Source organism: Onychomys torridus, chromosome 1 (genome assembly GCF_903995425.1).
Source record: "Onychomys torridus chromosome 1, mOncTor1.1, whole genome shotgun sequence".
Classification (NCBI taxonomy): Eukaryota; Metazoa; Chordata; class Mammalia; order Rodentia; family Cricetidae; genus Onychomys; species Onychomys torridus.
Genome location: NC_050443.1, coordinates 121,548,772 through 121,559,904, shown reverse-complemented (window position 1 = coordinate 121,559,904; position 11,133 = coordinate 121,548,772). Strand labels below are relative to the sequence as shown.

The 11,133-nt window shown below is 46.7% G+C and overlaps 1 protein-coding gene and 1 pseudogene across 1 annotated transcript in view; both read right to left on the bottom strand.

Annotated features, from left to right (window-relative positions):
- Positions 1–2,966: 2,966 nt before the first annotated feature.
- The window catches only part of LOC118591610 (actin-85C-like), a 41,394-nt gene continuing 33,227 nt past the window's right edge, over positions 2,967–11,133 (bottom strand). The window contains exons 8-10 of the mRNA XM_036200066.1: positions 6,741–6,929; positions 4,552–4,733; positions 2,967–3,186 (exon numbers count right to left, since the gene is read on the bottom strand). Coding sequence (XP_036055959.1) covers positions 3,043–3,186; positions 4,552–4,733; positions 6,741–6,929 — 515 coding nt within the window. The 3' untranslated portion in view covers positions 2,967–3,042. The remainder of the gene's footprint in view (positions 3,187–4,551; positions 4,734–6,740; positions 6,930–11,133) is intronic.
- Positions 7,416–7,814, bottom strand: LOC118591602 (annotated as a pseudogene).

Sequence of the window (11,133 nt, the reverse complement as noted above, 5' to 3'; positions counted from 1 at the left end):
GGTTGCGAGGGAGGGCTGGCCATGGAGAGGATGTTCAGGTGCTTGGGGTTGGGTGGCAGAGTGGGTCTTGGTGGGACAGGGTCCAGTGGGTGGCAGGGAGGGGTACAGCCTAGAGACAGGCTAGTGGGGACTGCAGCAGAGCAGTGGAGTTCCACCAGAGGTGGGGGCAGGGTCCAGCTCTCTTGCTGGTGCTGGGATGTGAGGGGGAGGGGCACAGAATGTGTCCTACGGTTTAATTTAGTTAGGGTTTGGACTTTGCGGCAGTCCAACAGAGAGTCACTCACCTGTTTTTCCAACTGGTGTGGTTTGCATCTGTACCTGTGTAGTCTGCTGGGATTGCAGGTGAGGGCTGACCACAGGGAGGATACTCAGGTGCTTGGGGTTGGGCGGTAGAGTGGGTCTTGGCAGGACAGTGTCCAGTGGGTGGCAGGGGTGGGAGCACAGCCTGGAAGCAGGTATCTCACATCATGCATCTACATCCCATTCATTTTCTTATCCCTTCATATCTACCCTCTGCCCTTGTAACCTCCCCATGCCCCCCCCCAAAAAAAATTAAAAGGAAAAAATTAAATTCAGCATGGAAGCTGCAGTGTGACACAGTGAGTCACACAGTAAACCCTTTTATCCATATATCTTTATTTTCAAGTGTTCATTGCAAACAGTCTTGGTCTGGTTTGAGCCCTCTGGTTTCTGTTACACTGTTGATACTGGGCCCTCACTGGAGCTCTTCTTGGATATCCTGTTGTTGCCCTGTGTCATGGAGATCCTGCAGCTTTGGGTCTGCAAGACTGGTCCCTTTATGTGCTCCAGCAGATCACAGATGTGGTGGATGTTGGGGTGAGCCAACTCATAAACCTGGTTCTGGGTCTAGGTAGTTGCAAGATTGATCAGCCCACCAGCTCTCCCTGTCCTCATCACCAGGGTGAGTTCTCCTACATTGCCCTGGCTAGTTCACCCCTTACAGTAATGAGCAAGAGGTGGGGCCAGTCCTCTGGCTTTCATAACTCTCAGGGTTAGTTCTCCCACACCTACACCTTCAGGGCCAGCTCTACTGTGTTGCTCAGGCAAGGTGCAAGGGCAGCTGCTGAGCAGAAGCTGCTGCAGCTGAAGGGGGCAGGGGCAGGTATCCTGCTCTTATGACCTCAGGGCCAGCTCTCCTACCTGTCTCAGGCATTGATGAGCTGGGGTTGGGGAGGGCATCTCTCCCCGACCCATGCTGCCACATGACAGATGAGTAACGGGAACAGCACTCCCATGCTCACAGCTTTGAGGTTGGCTCATTCACACCTCCACCAACAGGGTTGGCTCTATTGTGCTGCCCTGGAGAGGTTCAGAGCCAGAGCAGTTTATTTTTTAAAGATGTATTTATTATGTATACTGTATTTGTCCCTGTGGGCCAGAAGAGGGCATCAGACTTCACTATAGATGGTTGTGAGCCACCATGTAGTTGCTGGGAATTGAACTCAGGTCCTATGGAAAAATAGCCAATGCTCTTAACCTCTGAGCCATCTCTCCAGCCCAGCAGTTTATTTTTTTAACCTTGTAGAGTTGGGCATCAGCTTAGAGAAAAGGTAGAAACAGCTGGTGCACTGTTAGCCCAAAATACACGTTTCAAAATTCCTAATTGCCCTTCTCTGCACCCTAAATTCCTCACTGGCTGAGTTCTTCAGGGAGGCACAATCTTCCTAGTGTCCCCACCCTGTTGGGTCAGGACACAAAGCCTTGTCTAATGTAAGTCCTAGGGCTCAAGATTCCTCCTTTTTGATCAGTGGACTTAGTCATATAGCAGACAACCTGTGACTTTTCAACCCTAGGATGAACTGAGAGCCTAGACAAGCAGGTCACAGCTGCCAGCTAGGGAGGACAGGGCCTAGTGTCCTCTGCTTATCTGTGGGTCTAGTTAGCTCTGAACATATATCACACTGAAACTGGACCAGAATGATTCATGTCTTACAGCCTTGGGTTGCCTTCCTTAGATGTATCAGCTTATATTTTCTGTTTTCAGTCCCCAATGCTCCCACTCACTCATTTCAAGTCCATATGTTGACCTTTATGTTGACCTTTATAGTCTTGATCCAGTCTACCTTGGCTGTAGTTCCTGCATCTACAGTCAGATCCAATAAAATGGGCCTCACCACAATCTCATGAGGACTACATCCCCTGAAGGGTTGAGACCCCTTGCACAGTGTGTGCTGTTAACACCCTTCCAGCTCCTGTGCCATCTAACTCTGCTCCTTCTAGTCCTCCTGGGGTTTGGGTGGGGCTTTGTATGACTTGTGTCTATTGTGATATATACCCACCATGTCCCCTGATTACCAGTGAGACCCAGCAGAGGACTCCTAAGCTTGGCCACTGGTGTTTAGATGTCCCAAATCTATATGTTAATGGTATTTGGAGGCTTTGGAAGGTGAATGGGATTAAATGAAGTCATAAGTATGGGGCCTCTTGATGGCATTAATGGCTTGATAAGAAGAGGAAGAGACTTAAACTTGCATGATGCTGTCTCAGTCCACAGTGTTCCACACTGTATTTTAATGAGGCACAAGACCCTCATAGAGGCTGATGTCATATTCCTAAACCTGTGCCCTAAATAAACCTCTGATCTTTATAAATTATCAGGGTTAGGATATTTTGTTATAGCAACAGAAAACAAACAAAGAAACTCACAATGAGTGAATGCTACAGATGGTATCTGCTTTGCCAGAAGGTCTCAAGTGAGGGTAATGACCCCTATTTCAGGATGCAGGCAGCAGGGTGATAGGCAAATCACTTTGTGGCACTGGGAGCTGGGGATGCTTGTTACGCAGCATCACTGAGTTATCCTGACCAACACACAGGAAGAATCAGCACCTGTTATACTGGGATGCTATAGGGGCCACCCAGACACCAGGCAGAATCAGTCCTGTTGCACACTTTTACTGTCTTCCAGGAGAAAAGGGGCCTTGCTGTAAGCTTGTTCTAACTGTGGCCTGCTCAGTCAGGCTGAGGCTCAGCCTGGGCATGGTGATGTTGACCCAGGTGATGGAACCTGAAAGCCACCAGTCAGAAGTTTCTTCTACACATGACAGAAGGGCCAATTTCCCTATATTCCTGACTTGTGACCCACATGTCCTTGAACATAGGGAGAGAGCACAAGATGGAGGCACCTACCCAGGCACCATACTTGGCATATGGAGAGATGGCCACCTAGAGGGAGGGGAAGAAAATCCACATCAAAATACCACTCTAGACTGATAAGAAGGCTATTCAGTAAACACAGCTGCCCTAAGGCTGACAATTTTTGTTCAGTCCCTAAGACCCACATGGTAGAAAGAGAAAACTGACTCCTTCAAGTGGTCCTTTGACCTCCACACATGTGCAGTAGCATGTGTGCACATGCACACACACATACACATACACATACACACACACACACACACACACACACACACACACACACACACGCTCGCACACACACAAAATAAATAAGGATTAAAAAAACTGTTCTTGCGTCTGGGGAGATGGTTCAATGAACAAAAAATTGACTTCCACCAGGTGTCCTCTGACCTCAGCACACATGCTGTGATGCATACATACATACAGACATACATAGAAAAACAAGTGCAATTAAAATTTTGTTTAGAAAGTATTCCTTTGGAAGTTGGAACAATGGCTGAGTGGTTAAAAGCATCTGCTGTGCTTACAAAGGACCTGATTCAGTTCCCAGCACCCACATGGCAACTTACATCTGTCTGGAACTCGTTTCAGAGATCCTACACCCTTTTCTAGCCTCCATGGGCATTGCACATACACAGTGCACATACATACATGGAAGTAAACATTTGTACACATAAAATAAAAACAAACCTTTTCAAAAGATATTCATTGAAAAAAAATGAACAGTTCTGAATGGGACCCATAATGTCCATACCTGGAAGAACTTGTGGGCAGTCATCTCTCCCCAGTGGAAAAGATAACTTTTTAAATAGGGAGGCGTTGAAGCCTTGGTGGCACATATTTGTGATCCCAGCACTCAGATGGCAGAGGCAGGAGGACCTAGAACAGGCTCGTCTACACAGCAAGTTCCAGGCCAGCCAGGACTACATAGTGAGATCTGTTCCAGAAGATGGGGGAGATGGGCTCAGGTGTGAGGACCTGAATTCAGATCTTCAGAACCCATGAATAAAGCTGGACAAGGCCTCTGTGTCCACATGCATACACACATGAATTCATATAAAAGACCAAAGAAGCCTACATGCTCTTCCTGGCCCCCCATAGCTCCCCCATCCCCTCTGGAGTATTCACTTGGATGCCTTTCAAGCACATGTTCTCTTTGTTGAGCACCCCAGCCTGCCACTGTCCACCATGCAGACTACAGAGCCTTCCTGTCTACCACTCCTGCTATACTAGCTGAGCCTGTTGTCACTGTCCCCACCCCCACACAAAGGATGTAAATGCACTTTTGCTATTGGTGCATCCTCAAATGGGAAGAACAATGACTGGAGCCTAAAGCCACTCTAGAACTACACATGGGTCGACCCCTGAGGCCCCTGGTAAGGCTCAGGCCAATACCTTCACACAGAGGTCTGGAGGGGCCAGATTTGTTATCTCTCTTTGCAGCCGGAGTCGTAGACCTGAGGAAGCGCCGGTGCCGCCAGACACCATGATGTGACTAAAAAGAGTCCTCCAGTAGGAGCGGTCGCAGGATGTGATGCTCTGCTGGGCCTGAATGTGGATCCCCAGGTTGCTTTTCCCTGGGGGACAATGCACAAGAGGGCTTTGGGATCAAAGGTTCCCAGTTTTAGTATTGTAAGGATGGATTACCTCCCCTCCCCCGGGTTCTGGATGGCCCAAAGTGCCACCAAGAACCTTAAGGCCTATGGACTTCAAGCAGGTCACAAGCCTGGCCTGCCAGCACCATCATTGACAAGAGTTGACCTCCCATGCCTCAGATGAGGTTGGCATCAACTGTTTTGTTAGCATCTGTAGGGCAGTGTCCCGGCTCACGGTCAGCCTTGGAAAGGGCCACTGAGTGACTGCTTTCACTTGCCTTTTGTTGTATAAGCAAGCCTTGAATGATGGGTATGGCATGAAGCTACAGCTCATGTTGTGAGTGTCTGGGATGTGCGGAGTGCATGCCAGTCAGCATCTCTCTCTCCTTACACAGGGTGACCCTGGGCTAAGGCTTGAAGAACTAATATGACAGAGTGGCTCCAGGTGTGCCTGGAAGAGGGCTCTGCTGACATTGGGAGCCTGAGGCTGTGTTCCTCCCTGGAGTCCTCCTGGCCTCTGAAAAGTACTTTAATGACTTCCACTTACTGGCATGTATTAGGCCTTTCAGACTGTGCGCTTTACTACGCCTACAATCCCACATCTTGAGGCAGGAGGATTGCCTAGGCTACATGATGAGTTCTAGATTAGCCTGGGCTACAGAGCAAATACCTGTCTCAAAAAACAAAAGCAGAGAAAGACTGCATGCTTTGCACTATACAGCAGGGAAGAGAGCTAAGCCCTGCCGGCCACAGTGGGTCTTGTGTTGAAGGGGGAAGATGACTTTAAGACTTTTATCTTAGGAAATGGTGGCTTTCCATGTCTCCCCTGAGATCTCATTTTCCCTTGCTATAGCGATTTCATAGTCCATCATTTTCTCGTTTGTTGAAACAATAACTCACTATGTAGCCCGGACTGACTATGAGCTCATGGTCATCCTCCTGCTTCTGCATTCCAGTGCTAGGTGACAGGTGTGCACCACTAGAGAGAAGGTGGTTCTGGGTGTTAATACTGTCAGCCTGAAGAATCTAGAACCACGCGGAGACAACCAGCCTCTGGACATATCTGACAAGTGTCTAGATTGAGTTACTTGAGGAGGGAAGACCCACCCTGAATGTGAGTGGCACCATTCCAGGAGCTGGGGTCCTGGGTCAGAAAGGAGAAAGCGAGCGGAGCACCAGCCTTCCTTTCTACTTCCTGCCTGTGGGTGTGACCAGGTGCCTTGTGCGCCTGATAGACAGTAACCTTGAACTATGAGTCAAAAGTTCTCTTTGAGCCAATGTTTGAGTCAGTTTCCTTGAGAACTATGATCAAATTTCTTTTCTTAAGCTGCTTTCTTCAGGCCTTGTTTTTTTTCACAGCAGTAAGAAAACCAACGAACACAGTAGTCAACCCAGCACTCACTAAAAACCCTCTAGAGCTGAGCAGTAGAACTCATACCTGTAATTCCAGCACTCGCGAGACAGAGGCAGGTGATCTCTGTGAGTTCCAGGCCTGCCTGGTCTACAGAGCAAGTTCCAGGACATCCAGAGCTACACAGTGAAACCCTATTATATTTATTCTTATAATAAAGATATTATAAGAACAAATATAATACAACAAAAGCCTTCTGGCCATTTAGATGCTTAAAGCTCCCCCAAACTTCGGTTGTGTGTGCTTCTGCCTCCACTGTCTTCACTGTTCCATTTCAAAGTGTCCTGGACAGTAAGAGTTCTAAATAGCACACTACTGAAGAGAGCGGTGCTCTGTTCTCCTCCATCCCATCTGCGACTGGGCTAAGACCTCTGGGGTGGAGTCAAAGAGTTAGCAAAGTGACCGGAGTGTAGGAGGCAGCTGAGCGAGCGGCAGCCAGTACCAGGGAAACGTTAGAGCAGGAGGCATTGCTCCTGAAGCAGAATGCCCTGGTACCACCCTCCCAGACCTTTCTTCCCATGGCATTCTATGTGAACGTCCATTGGCCCGCTGCCCCCCCCCCCCGATCCTGGACTCACCAATGAGGCTGGTGTTGAAGAGTGCCTCTGAGCACATGAAAGCCTCCTGCCCCATGTTGACCTCCTTGCCATCAGGCAACTGGAATTTTTTCTGGCAGGAGGGTGTTGCGGTTTTTGATATTTCCATGTCATAGTCGAGTGCCACATAGCAGTGTTTTTCTTTCAGGTCCCGGATGTACTCACGGTCAGCTGGAAGGTAAGGGAGACCAAGAAGCAGGGACATATAGGGTGCCATTCATGAGTGTGGGCACAGGAAGGCAGTCCCACTCCTAGACAGCCACTATGTCCATGCAATCCCTTCAGTGGGGTCTTGGCCAGGCTGTAGGCCAGGCTGTGTAAGGGCAGAGCATGAGGAAATAACCCCCCCTTTATAGGAGGCACAGAGCTGGGTCTCTTCAGCATTGCCTAAGACGCAACCCTGCCATGTGTGATGTTTGTGGGGCCTACAAAATCCAATTCACATTTATTACCTGGGTGTTCTGGACCCCCGCCACTGCTGTGGAATGATAATCTTTTTTTAAAACATCTTATTAATACAGTATTTATTTGTCTTCTCTCTGTCAAACCCTGAGCCAAGCACTTTCCCCAGACTTCCTGGGGAGGTACAGGAAAAGGAACACACAGGGCAGACAGGACATGACAGAGCTATGGGAGGTGGAAGTGGAGATGGCTGCTTCACATGGCGAAGAGGAGGAGAAAGACCACCATTAGGCAGAGGAGCCCCATGGCCTCTGAGAGGGCAAAGCCCAGAATCATGTAGGAGAAGAGCTGTTGCTTCAGAGAAGGGTTCCTGGCATAACCAATGATGAGGCTCCCCAAACAGTCCCAATTCCGGCCCCAGAGCCAGCCACCCCAACTATAGCAGCCCCAGCCCCAGTGAACTTGGATGCTGGTTTGGAAGCTGCAGCTAGGGATGACTGAGGTCAGAGGATGAGGGACTGGAAAACTGCTGGGGCCCTCATCTGTCCATATCTGTGGTCGGTTCAACTGAACTGCAGACAGTGGATGGCTCAGCAGCTGAGAGGTGCTCCTGATCAAGGAGTGAGTGGAGGCAAACCTGAAGCAGGCATACATTTTCAGGGGCCAAGGCGGGAGAGCTGCTCCCAGAGAGGGCCAATAGCCTTTATATACTGTAAATATGTAGTACTCTCACTGGTTAATAAAAGAGCTGACTGGCCAATAGCTGGACAGATAGAGGTTAGGCGGGACTTGCAGACAAAAAGAGAGCACAAAGAGGAAGAAGGACAGAATCTCAGGAGTCATGAGGAGATGTGGAGAGAAGCAAGCTGAACTTGTCATGTTGAAAAAAAAAAGGTACCACCATATGGCAGAGCATAGATAAGAAATATGGACTAATTTAAAATATAAGAGCTAGTTAGTAACAAGCCTGAGCTATTATCTAAGCAGTTATAATTAATAATAAGTGTCTGTATGGTTATTTGGGAAGTGGATGGCAGGACAAAATGTCTGCCTACACCCCCCATGCCTGCTGGTCCTCTGGAGGACTAGTTATGACCAGTGAGGCCACTTGCCTGGAAAACCTGGCAAGTGATGCCCTTTTCCTTCCTAGGTTTCTGACAACAGGTGCTGTGGATATCGCTCTGTGTAAATAAAATTCTGATTGGCCAGTGGCCAGGCAGGAAGTATAGGCGGGGCAAGAGAGAAGAGAATTCTGGGAAGCAGAAGGCTGGGGGGGAGACACTGCCAGCCGCCGCCATGAAAAGGAACATGTAAAGACACTGGTAAGCCACAAGCCATGTGGCAAAGTATAGACTAACAGAAATGGGTTAATTTAAGATAGAAGAAGCAGATAGCGAGAAGCCTGCCACGGCCATACAGTTTCTAAACAATGTAAGTTTCTGTGTGCTTTCTTGGTTGGGTCTGAGAGACTGTGGGACTGGTGGGTGAGAGAGATTTGTCCTGACTGGGCCAGGCAGGAAAACTCTAACTACAAACAGGTTTGAAGCCCAGATATGCCTTTTGATTAGGCTTTTATGTTTTATCTACTGTTGTCTTTGAGCTTTGACTAAAGGGGACTTCCCTGTGTTGCTTACCTGGAGGCCTCTGTGGTGAGAAGTTTTCTCAGGTCATGCCCAGCCCTGCAGCCCCACAGCCTGCTTATAAAATAATCACTCAGAAGTTTATATTAATTATAATTGCTCAGCCATTAGCTTGGACTTATTACTGAGTAGCTCTTACACTTAAATTAACCCATAATTCTTATCTATGTTTAGCCACATGGCTTGGTACCTTATCTCAGTTCTGCCTTGTCATCTTGCTTCCTGTGTCGGGCTGGTAACTCCTGACTCTGCCCTTCTGAGTGATTGCTTTATAAGTGGCTATGGGATGCAGGGCTGGGCAGGACCTGAGAAACCTTCCGACTACAAATGGCGCCCAGATGTGGTGGCAAGAGTTTCCACCTAAAACCTGAGAGCTTAAGAAGAAATTATAAATGTAGTTAAGAACACCTACCTAGCCAGGCAGTGGTGGCGCATGCCTTTAATCCCAGCACTCAGGAGACAGAGCCAGGTGGATCTCTGTGAGTTTGAGGCCAGCCTGTTCTACAGAGTGAGATCCAGGACAGACACCAAAACAACACAGAGGAAACCCCCCCCCAAAAAAAAAAAAAAAAACAGCTTCCTAGCTCATGTCGCTCATGGTGGGCCACAGTACAGTGACATGTCCCCTGGCCATGGTGGGTTCATGGTGTGGACTTGAGCACAGCATGGTGGATTCCCACCTGGGTACACAGAGCTGTCTCCTAGCTGCACAGCATGCTACATGGTGGATTTAGCCTTTACTCATACAGACAAAAAGGGTTTATGGGCTAGCTGCACACTACCTGATGGCAGCATGGATCCCAGAGTTGGCAGAGTAAATGGGACTCTCCTGGGTACCCTCATGTTGAAAAGCTGAACTGGGCAGAGTCAGAAGCCCAGGCTGCCACTTCTGTCCTAGCCACACTGCAGTTTAAAGCAATAGAGTCATAATAAGACAGATTTAGATGGAATGAACCTCTAAACATTTTATAAAGTAATATATAGTTTAGAAAAAAATAAAGTCTTTAAAGAGACAGTAAAAGTAATATAAAAATAATCCATGTAAAGACAGATATTGCCGGGCATTGGTGGTGCACGCCTTTAATCCCAGCACTCAGGAGGCAGAGGCAGGCGGATCTCTGTGAGTTCGAGGCCAGCCTGGGCTACCAAGTGAGTTCCAGGAAAGGCGCAAAGCTATACAGAGAAACCCTGTCTCAAAAAACCAAAATAAATAAATAAATAACATAAACTTCATGTAAAAAAAAAAAAAAAGACAGATATTACACAGAGAATCTGGATTGTGTTATCTTTGGGATTTCTAACTGCAGAAAGACACTTGATTGTAAAGGCTGCTAAGTTAAATATATATATATATATTTTTAAGGTATCTTGACTTCAAAATTTGTGTCTAAGAATATGTTGCTTTGGAAAAGAGGTTCTACTTTTGTTTCCACAGAAGATGAAAATTTGTGGATTGCTTCTAAGCTAATATGGTCCTGATCAACCAGGACACTCTGAAAGGTCTCCAGTGACACCATGGCCCAGATGATCAACATCCAAAATCAGCCTCAAGGCAACTAGCTCAGAATGCAGCTTCACAGTCTACTCCAGTCAGAACTTGATCATAATTCTTAATTTTCTAAGGACCCCCATTAGATTGCCAGTGCCCCCATCCAGCAGGAAATAGTATGAGAAGCTATGCCCAAATTCCCAAAATATTGTTTATAAATGTTTATTTTTATTTAAAGGGAGTTGGTTATAAATGTAATCTCTTTCTAAAGAAGTAAAGGAGATATTATAGATATGATAGAATGAAAGATTATTGAATCTACTTTTAAAGAGCAACAACTTGTTTAAAATGTTTTATATTGCCATAGATTTCAGTTTATTACAAATTTAAAGTTAATTTTGTTATACTGTATATATATTTCTACTCTTGTTTAAGATATTATATTTGTGCAGCTCATTTAAAATTGTAATGTATAATTGAGAAATGCAGATTATTAGTCATCTATGATAATCAAATTTATAGTCATGTTAGTTAAATTTTTTAGGCATATATAGATATATTTCAATTAGGTAGGTAATCTTCAAATACTTCAAAGACCTACATATTTGACATTTAAAATGTTTTAAAAACTTGGACTTTTCTGGACAATGAGATACGTCTGCTCCTGGCAGCATCAATTGCTTCAAAGAGGAAGATAGGCATTGAAGACATTCCATGTAGAGTTTTTCTTCTTCTTAGAAAAAAATAGCCATTTGGGCAAGAGGCTGCTCTTGCTTGGGCTGATGATAATATGTTGTATAAACTGGACATGCAGGACCCCTACAAAGGTGACCACTGAACTTTG